Raw genomic sequence first — 20,937 nt, forward strand, 5'->3', positions numbered from 1 at the left:
ATTAAATCTCAAAGGGAAAAAATAGAATGCTACGTGAGGAGGAGAAGCAATGTAGGTGGAACTTGAAGATTAAAAAAAAAAAATGGCTATTTTTCCAGATGCTAAAATCATCAATTATAGACCGTGAAAGTTGAAAGAAAACACCTAGTTTAAAACTTGCATGTTTTACTAATGAAGAACCAAACTGTGAAGTTTAGCTTCTGTCTTTGCTTTCTCTCGCCCACCTACTGAATCAATATAGAGCAATAAGAATAGACTATATATGCCCTGCATGAAACATGAAACTTTGAAGTTAACAAAAAGAGAAAATGGTGGAGTGGTTTTTCAGGTAGTGTTTTGGCTTTGCCTAATTAATTATTTTTAAAAGTTTTTTTTTATTTGAGTAGACTTAGGACCCCATATCTCTACTTTCAAGGTTTGGGGAGTGATTTTTTTTTCTGCCACCAAGTAAAACAGTGTAAAGACAAGCCTTGGTGGCATCATTACTGTCAGTGATCTCTGATGATACAAAATACCAGTAGCTTTTTGTCTATATTTACAGATTCACTTGCAATAAAATACATTTTCCACACCTGTGGGACTCTAACAGTCCCAGCACAGATGTTCCCATCAGATTGAAAAGCTTGGTTTCAGGCAGTAATGGACCCACTTGGCAAAACTTGCTTCCTGCTTGCCAGTCCTGGTACCCCCATCATCCTTTTCCCTTCCCTTTCCTTGGGAGTGTCCCCAAGCCCAAGAGCCTGTTTCATCATGAACTTCATCCTGTCAGATCTTGTTCTCAGGAGAAAATATAACCAAAGCAATTAAAATAAGTTGTTAAATGTTTGCTCATTTAACTTGCTTCCTCTCTAAAAGATATTTGCACTCCATGAGCTAAAAACCTGTATCCCCAAGGATACACTTTGGAGCGTGAGATTTCTGACATCAGTCAACTCTAGGAGAACTTTTTTTTTGAGATTTTTCTAATGACATTCATGATGTGAAATTAACTATAGTTTTGCTAATACTCAGGACTTTCAAATGATTAATCTAGACAATGGACAGATAATGATAGCAAAAAAAAAAATCTTAAAATCAAAAGTATTTTAAAAGGCAGGAAGCTTGTAGAATTGTTCCAACCTTCAAATGAGGTATAATATTCAGTTCATAATATATTTGGATGAGCACATTTAAGATTTCACATTTTTACATTTCAGAAACCATTGCTCACATGGGCTTGTGTATGTCACTACTATATTATGTAGCATTGATTTTGAAGCTGCATACCAGGGAAAAGAGAAAAACGAATTTTAACTTTTAATAAACCTCAAGTTGCTTTGCATCTTTTCTATTTGTGTATCTATCCTCTTTGCTATACTGGAAACTATTCTATGGCAGGGATGTGTGCTCTTCAGCCATCTGTTTATAGCCCATAGCACAGTTGCTAATGAATCTAAAACATTTGACAAAATAGTTGTTGGATGAATTTGAAAGAAGGGGTCTTTAAACCTATGCAAAACTCACCAGGACTGACTATAAAATCACAATCAACTTTGGAGGAAATTAGTTCAGGAGAGAAGATTGGAGGAAATATAATTTTAAAAATTTGCAGTAAAATTCTATTTGTACCATGGGACAAAAATAACTGTTGATAATAAATAGGTATGATTTTTTTTCTTTCCAAGCCTACAAAAGAATGAGACCTTATAAAATGTAGTCAAGCAAGTACTAGCGTTGGTTTCCTTTCCCTCTCTTACATGTTTCAAGTAATTAAATCACTCAAATACTCATCATAAAAATACAGAGAAATTTATGGGGGAGAATGAAAAGACAATCATCCACTTAAGTTGACAACATTGACGACATTCACAAGAGTGGCACGGGTTTCTGGGGAGAGGAAACATTGAGAAATTATAAAGATAGCAAATATAACCTACTTTCTGTAGTTTTGCTCATATATGGATTTTGCTTATTATACTAGTAAACACTGATCACTTAAAAACCACATACCAATCTGAAATACTTATTTTTTAAACATATATTTTTATTACATTTCCTTTTCTTTTTTTAAATTAATTACATTGCATTATGTGATACATTTTCTTATGCACTGGGATTCCCCCCGCCCCTCCCCACACCCTGCCCCACGGTGGATTGCTCCACCTTGTTGCATTTCCATAGTTCAAATTCAGTTGACATTCTTTCATTGGAGGTATTTACCAAGCATAAAGTCCAGCATCTTATTGTCCTGGTAAGTTCAATGGTTTCTTGGTGAGACCATCTCTGGTCTGAAGGTAGAGCTGGCAGAGTATCATCCCAATCAATTAAAAGCCCCAACATAGTATTTCCAACCATTTACAACATTATGGCATTAATTGACATGGTATTGATTAACCAATATGTTAATAGGAAAATGCAGGTTCTCAACCACAACCTGTGACTTCTTCATAGATGTTTCAATTTTGGTTTACATTCAACCGTGTTCTATACACCATAAAATGGCTTAGATTGCTATTCAGCTATCTCATGCCTATTTTAATTGTAGTCTTTAGCAGTTTATAGCATTGAAGCATGATTTCGCTGAACCTGGCTGTTTTTCGGGTGGTCTAATTCTATAATTCTAACAGAATATATGTCAACAGTTTAGGTGAGCATGTTTAGGAGGGGTGTGCAGAGAAATCTTCCATACCCCAGTTAAGAGTAACTAATCTTTGTGTCCCACCCAGTGAGGTATAAGTGCATCCCCGCTGACCGTTTCCTGTCAGTTTCTAAGCTTTCCTTGTTGTTCTCTGTCTATCTATTCTAGTTTTGTTTGTTTGTTTGTTTGTTTGTTTTGAGGGGTTTCTGGAGCACTCCTGATGGTTATTACGAGAGGGGATGGGGATCCAAAATTGGAAGCAGGCAAGGACCAGAGAGAGCTTCCCTCCCTAGTCCCGAAGGAAGTTTACTGTTCTTCTGTTTCTGCGGACCGCTCAGGGATCCTGGTTGTTGTTCCTATGACCTTGGATCCTGCAAGGCATGATTTGGGCTTCTTCCATCCCTTGTGGTAGATCCAAATGGGGGTGGTTGACCTCAGAGTTCTTGGTCTCCGAAGGCACTCCATTTCCCCGTGGTCTCCTTGGCAGTAGGGATGTAGTCCTCGGTGCTCGTACTGATAGTCCTTGGTGAGAATCTGGGAGTCTTCAGGATTGGGATACAAGCCTCCTCCTGTCCGCCTCTCCACTCTGGGGTCCCCCCCTGCTCTATGCGTATGACCTCCTGTTAAGAGGTTGTTAGGATTACTCCTGATTCCCCCATATGCCCTTGTAGTTTTGCTATTGTCTAATGCTAATTCGAGTCTATTGTCTATGAGTTACCAGTTATGATCCTGATAGGTTATACTTCCCATCTTCCTCACACCTTCTAGGGTGATGTAAGATTTCTCTGCTCTCCCTCCCCATTTCCAAGTATCATGGGGCCTTACAAGTACATTAGGTTTTACAATTCTTTGATGTAGATCGTAAGCAATCTGCCTCATATCATTGGTTACTTCACAATATCTTATTACATGAGATACAGGCTCTTTGGGTTGAAATAATATACGATGGCATCATAGTTCCTAAGAGACTTCTATGTTTCCTTTTAGTTAAGCAGGTGTTGCTTACTCAGTGGCACATTATTTTATCAGGGTGCTACAAAGTGTTGTTGATGCTGTTGTTGTTGTTGTCATTGCTGTGCTCGATGTGGCTGTTATGAAATGATGTCAATATGAAAAACGGTAATATTATTTCAACCCCAAACAGCCTGAAATACTTATACTAACTCATTAGAGATCCTCAATAAGAAAAGTGATCAATGTACTGATAGTCTAAGAAATCTGATTACAGTTGGGCAAAAAACAGGGATTTATACTTGGTACCCATGATAGAAGCTGCTCTGGTAGTTGCTGAAGAGATAAAACAACTGAATGAGGAATAGTACTTTAAGATGCTCGATATTTTTAAAAACTTTTAAATTTTATTTTAATATTTACTACAACAGTGAGGGCTTTGTAGATCTATGTGGGCCTTCAGTTAGGATGGAGAGGGTCAGGAGTTAGGGGAGGAAGATGGGTGAGATAAATGTTTTTATTTTCCCTCCTATATCTGTGGTGGGGGTTGTGAGAATGCATCAGTGCTTGCTGTCAGACTACATCAGTGCTAGGGGATGGAGACAATCATTTGATGTTGCTTTAGAGACCTCGATGTGGAGAACTATGTTCTGAGGGTGTTGTTTGAGTGACAATGTTAAAGCATATTACAACTTCCCAGCTAGGTTGCAGCCAGGATTGGGGACAGGACAGAACAGGCTGGATTGCAGTACCCATATGCATGTGTGTGAGCTGGGTCTGCACTAGGCAAGACTAGAGCAGTCCACAGGACACACTGACACAAGCAAGAGCCAGGATGGGGTATATGCCGGGTTGGGTTGAATCATAACAACTGCCAATTCACTTGAGAGCTGGCATGGTGCTGGCAGAGCTAAACTGGTACACCTGTTGGTGGGAGCTGGGCTGGGTTGAGCTATGCTGTAGCACTGGGGCAGGTCGTCTGAGAGTGGCTGCAGCACCTGGCAACATGTACAAGAATCATAGGAAGAGAGCAGGCCTGTGAGGGGAAGTTCGGGCCACCCCTCCTGGGCAGATGTTTCCACTCTTGAGCATGAGAGTTGAGACGGGGGTGGGGGGTGATCTGGCCAGGCTGGGCACGGTTTCTGAACCCACTGGCACTCACAAAAGCCAGAATGGTGGCTAAGTCACAGCACCAACTGGCAAATACCTGGGGCTGGGTGAAAATTATGCCATATTGGATCACAGTTCCTCTTGGCAGGCACAAGATTCAGAGCTGGAAGCAGGTCTGGTAGGGAAACTGTGGGCACAACTCTACTGGACTGCAGCTTGCACCAGTGAGCATGAGAGCAAGAATAAGGGACGTACTGGGCTGGTCAAGGGGGCAGCAGACAGCACATCTGTAGGCCAGGTCTCAAGATGTGTCAGGCTATAACAGCCATGGGGGTGCACAAGAGCCAGACGGAATGTGGGACTGATCGGGCTAGGCCATAGCACATGCTGACATTGCAAAAACCAGGGCTGGGGATGGACCCAGTGAAGGTTGTTGGGTGTTGCCCCAATTGAGCCTCAGCACCCACTGTTGTTTGTGAAGATCAGGCCTGTAGCAGGCTGCACTAGGTTAAACTGTAATATCCATCAAGTTGTGTGCTATATGGGGCTTGGTTTGGGACTGACCAGGAAGCTGCATCCACCAGTATGTGCTTTGGTTAGAGCAAGTGATGAACTGAATGTGACCCTGCTTTGGGTGGTATGCACAAAACAAGTCTGAGGTCACCCCAAGTGAAGTTTCTTGGAGGACTAACCAACTAGATATGTAGACTCAAACTCCCGCCACAGGGAAAATAACAAGACACATGGTCCAACCTTGGAATGCATACATTGGGACTAGGCCTCTTCAGTTGCAAATGCCTATGCAGTGGACAGCATACTCAGATGCACACTGGGAACATACAGATATCTCATCTTGGCCAGCAGAAGATGTCAAATGCCTTATCGGAGGATGGAGAGCAGAACAGGTTGGACAACTCTCTTAACTAAGCTTTGCGATATGTTCATGAGCCTATGGATGCACTAAAGTAGAACTGTTCAAACAGAGCTGGGAAAGTTTTTCTCAACCCTGGTACAAATGAAGCTGACAAAATCTTATAACTATCGAAACGAAAAAAATAACACCCTCAAAACACTTTCTCCTTCATCACGGTCTCTAACGCATCATCAAAAGATCGTCTTCTATCCCTAGGTACAGATGTAGTTTGACAGGAAGAAGTAGCCCAGTCCCCTTCCTCCCTGGGAACACAAAGGGGAAAAAAAAGAACTGAAACATTTGTCCCACCCACTTTCCTCCATACCTGACCTAATCACCCTAATCTGAGCCCTACATGGGTGGTGTATCCGTATCAACTATGTTAACAATGTTCAAAACAAGATAACATAAAGTGAAATTTAAAAAGTAAAGCAAACTTACGTGAAAAAATTTTGGCATACTGGAGAAAAATAAAACTAAATATAAGTTTCCCTCATGGAAATGTTTTCTACTATGTTTCAAAAGGAAAAAAATAGGTCTGTTTTTTTTCATCCATACATTCACAATCATCTCATGCATTATGTATGAATTTGCTGTCTATTTATACTTCAAATGTCTGGATAGATCATTGAAACAGAAATTAATGTTTTACCTTACAATCTTAGATAATTTGAAATTAACAGAATTAATTCTACTTGTAAGTCACCTTGCAAAGGCTGATAGCTGGCAAATCAAAATTCTCATTAGGCAGCTGAAGCTATGGTCATAGCATGTCTTTTGATACATACAGACACCACTAGGATAGAGATGCATTAAACAAATATAAATGTGTATTCTGTTTGTGATGATAAAAGAAAGTGAAAGCCATTTCAGAATCTGTGAATAACTATCTTTCATCCTACCTCTTTCGGCATATTTCTTTCCACTTATACATTTAAATACATAGAATAGTTTAAAACAAAGTAAAAGCTAGAATAACCACAGAATATTCATCTGAGTTTTTTCTTTGTTCTCATCTTAAAATTTGATTGGCCTGGCATAAACTTAATAACTGTTTACTCAGTGTGTTTCTGTGATGAAAACTGAATTTGTGGGGCTTGAACGCATTGGATTAACCTGTCTGTAGAAAAAATTTAGGTTAAAGTTGTAAGTCATTTCCAATAATGAAGTAGCCTGTTTACATCAAATCCATCTAATTTTAAATACATTTGTCTTTCCCACTGTTTCCATTGTCACCATTTTGTGAAACACATAAACGATTTGAATGGCAAGTATGGTAGGTAAGTATGTTATATACAACAGCAAATTCCTGCAATGACAAGAGCCATAAAAGTATACTTGACTTTTCCCTTATAATTCTAAAGTTTAAGGAACACACTTCAAAATAATCTACAACTTAGGTGAGTGCCATGATGTCGTACAACTTAGCGTCTACCCATGGCAACAACATCCCGAGTGGGCAAGGGTTGAATCCCTGTTGCTTCACTTCCAATCCAGTATCCTGCTAATGTTCCTAGGAAAGTAGCCAAAGATGGTCCTAGTCTTTGGGCCCCTGCACTCATGTAAGAGTCAAGGAAGAAGCTGCTGCCTCCTGGCTTTGGATCAGCTCACCTCTGGATTTTGCAGCCATTTGGGAACCAGCAGGTGGAAGATTCTCTGTCTCTTTCTGTGTCAATCTCTGTAACACTGTCTTTCAAATAAAAATGAATGAATATTAAAAGATGATTAGCTACAACAGATGACTCATATGTAACAAGAAATTGCTCATAATTCTGGATTATAGAGAGATGTTTTTTGTTTACTTCATAGATTTTGAAGCTTAGAATTTGGAAAAAATAAAACATCTCTTAGCAACATCTTGCTATGACTGTCACTTATATGGATTGTATTTTATTCACTCTAAAATCTTCTATACCATGTGTCACTTTCTGAAATTTGTCATTCTACATTCTAGCCTGTAAGAAGGAAATATGAAATAATAACATGACCTGAAGAATATTCCATATAATAAAAATTTTAATACTATTCAGCTCTGTATAGAGACAATTCAAAGTTGCTGAAACAGTTTCTATTCTAAGCCTGAAAGTGAATCTATAGTTGTGAAGATCCTAGAAATGAATTGGTTGCTGGTGTCATGGTAGAATCTCCTTTCATTCCAAATATATTTTGTGTTTAGTGAATTGTTACTAGCAGAAAAAAAAAGTAATTCTGAAGCACTTGGCTTAAACTTGCATTTGTATTGTTGACTTCTTCGAGTAACAATTTCAGGTGAAAGAAGGCTGTGCTTTTTATCCTTATAATTCAATACAGACACAGGACATACCCTTTCTTATATTGCACTCTAACAATGCAGAAATGCGTTTTTATTTCAGGAATCATTTAAATATTCTACTACAGGACATTAACAAGTGAAAAACACAGTTTAGATCATTTGGGAGCGATTCCTCCATTTCTAACTTAAAATACAAAAGTTAAGATTGTATTTAAATTTTTTCTAAAATTAAAACTCTAATATTTATTTTGGTTAAAAAATTAGAAAAGGACATTAATTTTAAAGATTTATTTTGCTTACTTAAAGGCAGGGTTAAATTAGAGAGAGAGAGAAAGAGAGAGAGAGAGAAAGAATCCATCTGCTAGTTCACTCCCAAATGGCTACAATAGCTGAGACTGGGCCAGGCTGAAACCAGCATCAAGGAGCTCAGTTTGTGTCTCCCACACTGATATCAAGATCAATACTTGGAACATCCTTTTTCTACTTTCCTAGGCATGTTAGCAGGAGCTAAGTTGAAAGTGGAGCTTGTGAGAGTCAAATTAGTACCCAGATGGTCAGCTGATGACCCAGATAGTGGTTTAACTTGCTGTAAGACAATGCCACTCCTTCAAAATTTCTAGTCATGTCTTTGACAAATTTCCATGGATTTTTTTTGTAAAAATTCAGAATAGATTTGAATTTACAAAACTAAACTTGCAAGATAGTAATACAATGGGTTGCCCTTTCACTCCTCATCCCCTATTAATATCTCATGTATTTGTTACAATTAATGAACCACTCCTAGTTATACCTACTTTTTAAAATCTAAACTCCTTTTATCCCTCCTTCCATCTCAGCCTCTACTCACCATGATTATATGTTCAGAGCTTGGTGCCAGGAAATTCATCTGGGTCTCCCATGTGGGCATAGAGCCTGAGCACTTGGGCTAACCTCTGTTTTTTTCCCCAGATATATTAGCAGGGAGTTGGATCAGATGTGGAGCAATCAAGACTTGAACTGCTACCCATATTGGTTGCCAGTGTTGCAGGAGGCAGCTTTACGCACTATGCCACAGTACAATCCCTAAAGTATCCACTTTAACATTTCTGCTTAGGGAATAATTAACTCATGCTAATATTGAACAATATCATAGACTATCTCAGGTTAAATTTCCCAGTTTAGACTCAAACCCAGTGGGATTTTATATTTTTCACTTTAAATAATGTCTTCATAAGATGTTACTGTCAATAAATATTATTTTATGGTAGTATGGAAATTGATACAATCAGCAGCTATTTAAATTTCAAGACTGAAATTGGTACCAAACTTGTCGTCCCAAGGAGACTCATTGCAAGGATCAAATTTTTTAGCTTAACAGGATAAAACTTGTACTTTGTATGCTTGGACTGATTGTCAAGCTTATCAGTAAATGATATGTTTTTGCCTTTAGAGAAAATCCAACTGCATAACTTGGTAGGTTGATTCTAATAGTATAAATATTCTATCAAAAATTACAATTTATATAATTCAGTATATTGAGTTTACTCAAGATTTTGTTCATTTTATCTCTTCACAAATATAATTAGTAATACAAATACCAAGCTATTATATTTCTTCTCTATTTCTCACATTTAGTTAAAAGGTGTTTTCTCTCAAAGCTTTCTTAGCATTATTAAAATACAATAATTCTTTCAGTAAAATTAGTAAGTATATATATATCTATATTAATGTGTTAATGTTGATTGAATATATTTCCAGTTTTAATGTGTTTTTCTTCACTTGCTGGGAGATCAAAAGTAAGCATGGCACAAGATATGTAATAATATTCAGTTTTCATGTTGAAACATAACGAGCATATGTAATCCATAATGATTTCCAAAATCTTGATTTAAAAGGTATTTTGATTTATACTACAGGATGTTTTTTAAAAAATCTTTAATAAGCCATCAGTGCTAACATTTGACCAACTTCATGGATGGAAATGATGACAAATGATACTGCAAAAGTTCTCAGGGGAGTAAGGAAGTGAATGTGACCTTAGTGGTCCGTGGCCTATCTAACCCATTGTTGCAGTTATGTAATTCCTTAGGTCAGCAACTTAGGAAATTCACTTAGAAAATTACCTTAATTTCCCAAAGTTGCAGAGTTACAGGGTTTAGTAAAACATGAAATAGCCCTTTTCCCCTAAAACTTTAGAATTAACAACACACATAAGGCATCAGAGAAACAAAGACACATCTGCTGCCTTTGCTATGAAAATAACTATGTTTAAGTTATAAATTTAGGACTTGAAATATGGATCTTTTAAGTACTTTACCACAGAATAAAATATTCATCTCAGACAAAGAATTTGGCAATTCCAAGGAGGGTACTTGAACATGTACTGAAAGTTCACTTCCTTTGGAGAGATTAACTTTAGTGTCTTACGACAAATTGAACTGAAATGGAAAGAAACATCATTATCTATTTCACAAAAGGTCCTTCAAATGTAAATATTATTTAGAAAAATGTATCAGTTAAATAAATTGCAATAGTGTAGCTGAATAGGCATATAGTGATGCAATATACATAGTAAAGTTACTATGAGGAGTAAAGGACATAAATATATTACTCATACCCAATAGCTATTGCTATGTCCTTTTTGTTAATGCTGAAATTTTTCTCAATTAATGTTTTAATGAAGCAAGAATTGCACTTCCCTAGTACTTATAAATGGTGTATATCTCTATATACATATATATATAATAAAATACTAAGTCATAAAAAATAAAATTTTGAAACTTTTTTAAAAATAGATGGGCCTGAAGAACATTTGGCTAACTAGATGAGATACATAAAGAAAAATACTATGATTTCACATATGTAGAATCTAAAAATGTTAACCTAGCCCTTGTTGAAAGTAGAGTATGATTAACCGAGACTCCATAGAAGAGGAGGAATAAGAGGTGGGCAGGAAACAATGTTGTGATCAGGTGTGGGATAAGGTTTGATATTCTCTGATACAAAAGGATGAGTGTAGTTAAAATAATGCATTTTATGCCTCAAAATAAAAGAAAGGAATTTAATTGTACTTACCATAAAGAAGATTAAGGCAAGGAATATTCTAATTTTCCTAATGATCATTATCTAATGTTCTAGTGTACATTATAAATACATGCAAGTGCAGTGTGGAACTGAGCAAGTCTAGTTTTGCTAAAGGGAAAAATAACCTGGAAAAAAATAAATTTATGCTTATGCTTTGCTGATCACATTGTAGTATTATTTGCTATTATTTGTAGTAAAGATTAAATATCCAACCACACACCTGATTTAAATATCATGGGCTAAATTCTGTACAACTCTAAAATCTTGATAACTTGAAGAATTTAGAAATATAATCTCAAATAATCAGTCCTCTAACTTTCTTCTTCCCGCTTCGCAGGGAGAATCTTTACTTGCTCATGAAATTTGCCCTCATCCCTGGAAGACTTAAAGATCTTCCTACTCAGCTTTTCCAAATCTCATCTTCCATTTACAAATTCAAAATACCCAGAGAGTAAAACATCAAAATTAACATACTTTGTGCTACCCTCTTTCTCTGCAGTGTCAGCCTCCAAACTTGTTTTCTTGATAATTCCATACCGCCTGTAAGTAGACAGCTAAATTTTGCACTATCTTCACAAGATGTTTCATGTCCACAAGTAACTCTCATAAAAACATAACGCTATCATCTTATTGCCTCCTTTTGTTCTGAATTCTATATGATTTTTCTACTCATATTATGCCACAGCAGGGCACAGCCACACAGATGATGTATACCGGTTTTTGTTTCAATGTTAAAGGTAAACTACCTGAGCCAACATATTTTTTTAAATAGCCTTTGAGCAGGCAACTTGGAGAGTAAGTTTCATGCTCGAATTTATCTTTTACTCACAGTACCGAATTTACATAGCCATAAATGGTAACTCTGTACTCACTACACAGTACCTATGTTATATTAATTCTTTTAATAAATGTGTAAATTTTGTTTTTATTTGAGGAATTAGTTTTAACCAACTTTATGTTTTACTTCTGCATATAGATTAGGTCCACATGAATTCCATAAACATGAAAAGGCTAATACAATTTAGTAAGTACATTAAAACAAAATTATGATATCATTAAATTTTATGGACCAAAATATTCCTGTTTTTATAAATTTTTTTATTAAATTGCTAAAGTCCCACATTTAGTGTATTTGCAGATTAATATGAGGTAGATGCCAATATCATCTTATTTCTTCTCAGCCTCTATGGCTGCTAGGTATCTGAATGTTACCTACTTGTTAACATCTAAATTTGTATATGCTCCAAATCTTTGCTTCGCATTAATTTCTCTATTTTTCTGAACATGTTATATTCCAGGTTAACCAGCCTTAGAATGATTGATGAGGAACTAATAAATACTTAATGGGCACTTGATAAATATTCACAGCATTGAGTTCTACTTCTTTATTTCCCTCCTTACTCTTTTATGCCCCACAGATAATTCATCAAAGTCATTAATTCCTTCACCACAATATGGCTCACAAGCTTACCTTTTTTTAGCTACTAGCAAGTATAGGGCATAATTAGCTCGGCTTTATGTTGTTTTATGTGTTTTTAGGTGGTTCAGCTAGTCTAATGCCAGGACTGATGGAATTCTATCAAACTAAAATCGAGTATACCAATGCAGAAGTAAGTTAATTTTTTAATGGCCAAAAGTCATTATTAGCATTGAATAAGACTGGGGACTATTTGAAATTACACGAGAAGTGCAATCTTGTCCTCATTAGAATGAAGATAATGTGCAACAGTACCAATTCTATATTACAATAGAGTTTATTTCTCATTGTTGTATTTCATATACATATTATTATGCAATATTACAGTGTAATTTATACTGCAAATGACATTTTTCTTTCCGTTCTATTTTGAGACCCTTGCTCGAGATGTCTGACAAATTATATTATACTATAAATAAATTTTTCAACGAAAAGTTTCTCAGCTCTAGAAATCAGCTGAACAATCATGTGCCTAGAGTTTGGTAGTTAGCATCAATCTATATGGATTCAGATGTTCCTTATATTTTTTCCATATTGAAAGTAAAACAGACTTCAGTAGGATTTGTTTGAAGAGAAATCAATCTATCACAAAGGAAAGCAGCAGAAGCTCGTATGTGTGAGAACTGAAGAGCCACCAGTCTATTAAAATATAAGCAGTGAAAGGATTTTTAGTTCATTCATATATAAATGCTGTGGAAGTTTTCCTTGCCCTTTTTCAAAGGCCAAGGTGAATAAATCATTTATTTTTCATCTATATGATATGAATGAAATTGAATCACAGAATTCAGAACACTATCTCTATAAAATATTCATAGAATCATGTTTTATAGCATTTCTCATAGTTTTCTGGTGTCTTCATGTTCATTTAAAATATAACTTTCCCTTTTCTCTTGAATTATAAAGATCTTAATGAATAGCGCATAATATCTTCTTAAACATGTACATATATTATGTAATTGCTGGAGTAGATCAAAATAAAGTTTCAGTGTTCACAGTAATTACAATCAAAACATTTTTCAAACACTACTTAATTTTAAATTTTGTAACAGTGAACTGTGGTAATTCACTTGTTTTTCCTGTTTTAAGGGAGAGAGATGTAGACTTTAGCATCTAACGTACAGATTTATGTGTAGCTATGATAAAAAAATAAATTTGAAATTCAAAGATAAATGAAGGCCATAAAAGCTTTAGGTTAACAATTACAAATCAATACTTTCCCATATGCATTATGTAAGAGCTAAAGGGTTGTTTTCCTTGAAATCAACTTGAATTCTTTGTAAACTCACTGGATGACATATTGTTTTATTTTTCTACCTCAATCATTTTGATATGTGACACAGTATTACCAGGAGAAAAGATTTGAAAGTACATTTGAGTTTGCATCATGGAAAAAAATCTTAAAACTAAGAATCTAAGTAATAATAAGAAATAAGATATATTTGTCTTTAAAAGTAAACATTGGAAAGTTTTTATTCCATCATTTGTATAATTTTTATTTGTAACATTATACTCAACAAGGAATAAAATATTCAGAATGGAACAATGTGGTTTTTTTTTAATTCAAAAGTCAAGTTGGATCATTTACTTTTCAGTGTGTAAGTTTAGCATTTTCTTGGGCATATTTTAGTTTATCTTGGGATTTTTAATATACTGACAACATAACTTGGGATACAGCCCTAAATATATTCTTATTGCTGACTATTAAATTCTAGGTTGAGCTTCTTCTTTTATTTTACTTCTATTTCTTACATAAGTATAAATTTAGGCAATTACCTGGCATTATTACTATTGTGTTAAAAGACTAATTGACTGATTGATTCATTTGATAGGCTGAGTTACAGTGAGAAAGGGAGATAAATTATGAGGTTTTTTGTGTATTGCTTCGCATCTCAAATTGCCAGTGTTTAGAGCTGTTGATCATTACTCTCCCAGGATGAAGCCAAGAATCAGAAAAGCCACCTTTCAAGTTATTGAACGATGTTCCACTGTTTTCCCAGGTACATTAGTGAACTACATCAGAAAAGAAACTGCAGAACTTGGCTTAACTGAACTTGTCACAATGCCAATCATGGTATCATAATTTTATTGTATGTTCACCGTGAATAGGATGAGAAGCCATTTATCCTTGCAAGATTATGCTCTCCAGTGTGCTTATTTCTTTTCATTCTTGACCCTTTACAAACTCTGATATCATTTCCCCCAAAGTTATTCTTATGGTGGATAAGCTACACAACCGAAAGCATAGGTATGTATAATTTCAGGTCTGAAGAAGGTTAAAAAGATTTTAAGTTTTTCAGTGATTCCTTTTGGCCTTGGAAGTGCAGTTCTTCATATATGTATACATATATACATATACATATATATCATATATATACTTAGGATCTATTTTATTTTATTTTATATTGCAAAGTGAAATTTACAGAAAGGACAGAAAGGTCTTGCATCTGCTGGTTCACTCCCCAAGTGACTGCAGTGGCCAGAGCTGAGCCAATCCAAAGCCAGGAGCCAGGAACTTCCTCTGTGTCTCCCACATGGGTGCAGGGTCCCAAGGCTTTGGGCCATCCTTTATGTGGCTTGTGGCTTTCCCAGGCCACAAGCAAGGAACTGGATGGAAGTGGAGCAACCTGGATATGAACCAGTGTCTATAGGGCAGCCCGGCATTTGCAAGGCGAGCTACTAAGCTACCTCACCCACCCCCTTCTTGATATTTGCATTACTGCAAATGGAGGTGTTTACTATCTGAAGGAAAAAAGTACAAGGAGCAGAGGCAAAACATGGAAAATGTAACACTTTGATGAGAAGAAAAAGTGTATGGACTGTTCTTCAATTTTTGAAGATTTATAATTACTGAAAATATATTATTGAATCTGTATAATTAATATAATGTTAACATGCATAGCTTCCTAGTGTTTTTAACCTAATAATATGGTATTCTTTACTAGTAATTAAAAAAGATTTATATATGACAATCAGAGAGGGTAGGAGAAAGAGAGAGAGAGAGAAAGAGAGAGATTGATTCTTCCATGCACTCCTCAAATGGCCACATCAGCCAGGATTGCACCAACTCAAAATTCAGATCTAGTAACTCAATATATGCCACAAAGATAGCAGGGAATCAAGTAATTAGGCACTCATTCACTGATATCCCAGTTAGCTGAATTGGAAACAGAGCTGTGAGGATTCAAACTGGAACTCTGATATGGGATACTAAGTTCCCAAACTGTGTCTTAATCCTATTTGCCACAACACTAAATCCACTTTCCTAATTTTTGATGGTAGTCTTACTTTGTTTATATATGTCATACATCATTATGTTATGAGGTAACAACTATAGGTTGTAAATGGTTAGTATAGTTAACTTACCAGCCTTTATTAAACATAGTTAACTTTTTTTGTTCCGCATGTCAGCATCAGGTAAAATCTAGTCATTCAGCAAACTCTCAATACAATATTATTAAAATAATCACGGTTGTGCCTTACATCTCTAGACATTAATCCACACATTTTTCTACTTAGCATCCTTATATCAGCATCTACGCATTCTTCCTATCCAACACCTACCCTCTAGTAATTACAGTATTATTCTTTGATGTTGTACATTTTATTAATTTTAGATTCTACTTGTAATTGAGATCGTATAGTATCTTTCCTTTTGTATCTGGTGTATTTAGACTAATGTCCTACAAGTCATTCACATTGTTGTAAAAGGCAGACTGAATAACATTGCATTGTAGTAATGGGCCTGTTTCCTTATTCACCTATATTCATTGTAGCATTATTTATTTTTTTATTAATTACATTGCTTTATGTGACAGTTTTATAGGTACTGGTATTCCCCCCACCCCTCCCCAAACCCTCCCCCCATGGTGGATTCCCCCACCTTGTTGCATAACCACAGTTCAAGTTCAGTTGAGATCCTTTCATTGGAAGCACATACCAAGCATAGAGTCCAGCATCTTATTGTCCAGATAAGTTCAACAGCTTGTTGGGAAGATCTTTTCTGGTCTGAAGGTAGAGCCGGCAGAGTATCATCCTGATCAATTAAAAGCCCCAGAATAACATCAGCAACAATTTATAACGTTATGGAATTAATTGACACAGTATTGAGTAACCAATATGTTAAAGAAAAAGATGCAAATTCTTAACCACATCCTGTGACTACTTCCTTGACATGTCAATTTTAGTTTATATACAACCGGGTTCTATACATCTTAAAATGGCTATGGATTACTGTTCAGCTGACTCGTGTCTATTTTCATTATAATATTTAGCATTTTATAGCGTTGAAGCATAATTTTGCTGAGCCTTTTTTTTGGGTAGTCTAGACTGGCTTAAAACTCTAACAAAACATATGTGAACAGTTTAGGTGCAGAACAGTTTTAGGAGGGTTGTGCTGAGAAAACTTTAATACCCTAGTGAGGAGTAACTAATCTTTGTGTCCCACCTAGTAAGGTATAAGTGAATCCATGCTGACTGTTTCCTGCCTGATTCTAAGCTTTCCTTGTTGTTCTCTGTCTATCTATTCTAGATTTTTTGTTTGGTTGGTTATTTGTTTTGTGGGTTGTCCAGATCGATCCTGATGGTCATTGTGAGAGAGGGTGGGGACTGCAAGTTGGAACCAAGTGAGGACCAGAGAGAGCTCCCCTCCCTAGTCCCGAAGGAAGTTTGCTGTTCTGTTTCTGTGGACTTCTCAGGGCTCCTGGCTGTTGTTCTGATACCCTTGGATCCTGTGAGGAAGAATTTGGACTTCTTCCATCCCATGTGGTAGATCCAAGCGGGAGTGGATGACCTCAGAGTTCTTGGCCTTCAAAGGCACTCCAATTCCCTGTGGTCTCCTCGGCAGTTGGGATGTAGTCCTTGGTGCTCATACTGATAGTCCTTGGTGAGAATCTGGGAGTCTTCAAGGTTGGGATACAAGCCTCCTCCTGTCCCCCTGCTCCACTCTGGGGTTCCCCCCCCCCCAGCTCTGTGCATATGACCTCCTATTAAGAGGTTGTCAGGATCACTCTTGATTCCCCCTATATGTCTTTGTAGTTTAACTATTGTCTAATGCTGATTCGAGTCTGTTGTCTATGAGTTAACAATTATGATCCTGGTAGGTTGTATTTCACGTTTTCCTCACACATTCTAGGGAGATGGAAGATTTCTCTGCTCATTATTTAAAATAGCCAACATATAGTTACTAACATCAGTTGGTGTCTATGTAAGAACTACCAGTATGTTTAATAAGCTAAATATATCCATTTGTCACTTTAATCAGTTTGTAACAAGAAAAATACACTAAATAAATAAATTCTCTGTCTCTTTTATCTTTTTTATACAGATTTTTGGACCAGTCTTAGTTGAGAATTTCACTGGCTACATAGAAGTTACAGAATTCAATAACTTGGGATCTTTCATTTCATCCATGGCAGTGGAAAAATATCACATTGACAACTGCAGGTAAAATATCACCATGTTTTCAATCATTCATACAATCAGTCACATAAAAAGGGTAATTCCCAATCCATTAATCCAATCATGATTAGACTGTTTTCCTTTTTTCATATTTCACATTTAACTTTACTCACTGTTTTATAGACTATACAATTTTCAAGCTGAATCCCAATTAAGTTTACCATTTATTCATAATTAATATGTGCTTAGTGCCAGGTAACATACATCATATCATCTAAAAATAATTAGTTTACCGTGATCAGAAAGCATCACCTATCATAGCTAAGGCAGATGATGCATTATTTAAAGTGACAACTCCTCATGCTTCAGTCTCCAATATTGGTGACCCATTTTTTTTCCCAGGAAGTCTGCTTCTGGCTACAGAATTTGGTTGGGAGGCAGGACTGCATTGCCATTAAGTAGTTTTAAATACTACATTGAACCTAGTAATTAATTTGCTTAAAGACTCTGGGCTTTGTGATGTACTGTAAGAGGTTCACACAGGAAATATGAGCTGTGAAAATGAGGATTTTTTAAGTCATTCTTACAGGATAGCATTAAAAAAATAAGAAAATGTTAGCTTTCTACTATGCTTTGGGATCCAAGGTGAACAGATATGGTAGCTTTCTTTAAAGAGTTTATGGTGTGTTACAGAGGATATTGATGAAGTATCCAGTTACAATCATATGTTACATAATGAGTGGGTTATGATATTAGAAATGCATTGTTAGGTGGTTGTGTTGTTGTAAATATCATGGGGAGTACAGCAGGATTTAAGACATCTTCAGTGTCACTGGCAATATGACCACTCTCTTTTATGAGGCTTATTTCCCATTGAGATGTTATTATGCTGCTCATGACTGTGTATGGATATGAAGTTATTAATATGTTAGATTCACAGGGTCACACCAAATGCTTGATATTACCACAATACAGTTCCCATTAATTCTCATATTAATGTAACATTATTATACACAGAACAGATTTAATGTAGCTCATCAATACAATTCCAAAAATATTCCCTAGTCTGCTTGCTTCCATTCTTAATTTTTGAGATAACATTTTTAAGTTACATTATGCTCAAAGGTTTTATGCTCCAATAAATAAAAACTCAACATGTAAAAAAATTCCAAAAAAATAGTTCAACAGTAATATAGGCAAGGGCTATAAAGAATATTCAAATGAAATATTTCCATTTAGTTCTCATCTACTGTAAATTTTAAAATAATCACAGATCATTAAAATATACTACTACAGTATTCTTAATGATTTGTTTCACAGACATAGAAAACAGGCATTGACAAAACTATATTTGCAGGAATATGAACAGAGGCATGATTTTGAGACCGAACCCTCCATAATATAAAAGCAGGACCTAGCTTCCTGTCTGTCTAGCACAAGGTATCTTACTTGCCCCTTATCAAAAGCAATTCATTGTCTTAAGGGCTGCAGCTGCAATCTAGCTGGCCTTATAAGCTTCTAATCCCTAGATTCAAAGAGTCATTTGCTTCTCTAACAGATAAGAATACCAAAGGCCAGTATTGTTCTGGAATCATTGAGGTTAGAATTCCAGGCCTGGCAAGAATTTAACTGCTGCATTCATATAATCCCTAGACCAACCGGGGATTTATTTGTTTTTATTGGAAAGTCAGAGAGGATCAGAGACAGAGAGGAAGATCTTCTCTCTACTGGTTCACTCCCCAAGCAGCCACAACTGCCAGAGCTGAGCCAATCCAAAGCCAGGAGCCAGGACTCTTTTCCAGGTCTCCCATAAGGGTGAAGGGCCCCACGGTTTTACACCATCCTCGACTGCTTTCCCAGGCCACAAGCAGGGAGCTGGATAGGAAGCAGCACTACCAGAATACGAATGAGTGCCCATATGGGATCCTGGCACATGAAAGGCGAGGACTTCAGCTGCCAGGCTACCACACCGGGGCCCAAATGGAGTGTTCTTTAAGAAGGGAAGAATGTATTTTATCATTCCCTAAGTAGTGGGATTTGATAGATTACCCCATGCAGATTGTAAGATCTTATAACAAGAGCCTGAAGACTTTAAGCATCTCTTTCTATAAACATACTATTGTACTATCTATAAAGTAGAGGTGACAAATTACATTAATTACAACCCATGACCAACTGTATCAGTCACTTTGTATCATCTGTTTATTAGGGCCCTGTTTTTATGTTTGTGGCTACAAGGTAATTTTATAAGCATGAAAAATGACTGCCAGTATTAGGACAAAAAGTATCCAAGTAACTTCTTGTTTACTGGCTTTGCCTATATAATGAGATGAGACAGGATTACTAGCAAGGGTGAAGAAAACGTGGTTAGGAAAGTCTATCCTGATCCCCTCCGAGTGCTGACATCTATACTGGCAAAGAGATTTTGGTTGCCAACAGAAAAGGCAGAGGAAAAAATAGGAGAAGGCGAGGCATGGAGTATCCTTTACAGCAAATTTGCTCCAGACATAACTACTCTTCTTGTATTTTTGTTTTTCTCTTGGCTAACTGCATGAGACATCTTACTAGAGTGGGTTGGAACAGAGATTTTGTCTGCATCAGAGAGACAATATTGAAACAGAGTACAATTCAATATAAAATTATCAAGATCACAAAGAATTTGAAAATGGCAAATTCTTGCCCAGCTTTAGTGCAGAATAAAATTGCCAGTTTTGGTTTTATCTCCCTTCTTATGTCAAGATTGCATATATTTTCTTAAGAGACAGGTCACAGAGGAGACCTATGAAATGTGAGAAAATTTAGAACCTATGGATTAAGCAAATATGGCTAGCACTTGCCAATGGACGCTGTGCTTAATCCCAGCCAGCCTGGGATGCAAGCACAAGTGGATATAGTTGGTTATCCTAGCCTGGTGCTCCCCCTAATCCAGTTTACTTCCGGCCAACCAGTGTTGTGGCCTTGCCCAGCCTCGTCTGCCCACCGTCCCAGTTCTCATGCTCACAGAAGGGGCAGTGGCCTAGCAGGACAGCCCACGCTGCCTCCCCTCCTCAAGGTTTGCACCCCTCACTCTGCGTCTTACATGTACTGCTGGGTGCTGCAGCCCAGTCTGGTGTGTCGTATCTCACCTCAGCATTTAC

At 36.6% G+C, this 20,937-nt stretch overlaps 1 protein-coding gene across 1 annotated transcript in view; it reads left to right on the top strand.

Moving 5' to 3' along the window:
• The window catches only part of LOC131481299 (protein eyes shut homolog), a 1,058,324-nt gene that overhangs the window by 558,623 nt on the left and 478,764 nt on the right, over positions 1–20,937 (top strand). Inside the window, exon 18 of the mRNA XM_058669692.1 lies at positions 17,727–17,845. Coding sequence (XP_058525675.1) covers positions 17,727–17,845 — 119 coding nt within the window. The remainder of the gene's footprint in view (positions 1–17,726; positions 17,846–20,937) is intronic.

The sequence above is a fragment of the Ochotona princeps genome, chromosome 1 (genome assembly GCF_030435755.1).
Source record: "Ochotona princeps isolate mOchPri1 chromosome 1, mOchPri1.hap1, whole genome shotgun sequence".
Classification (NCBI taxonomy): Eukaryota; Metazoa; Chordata; class Mammalia; order Lagomorpha; family Ochotonidae; genus Ochotona; species Ochotona princeps.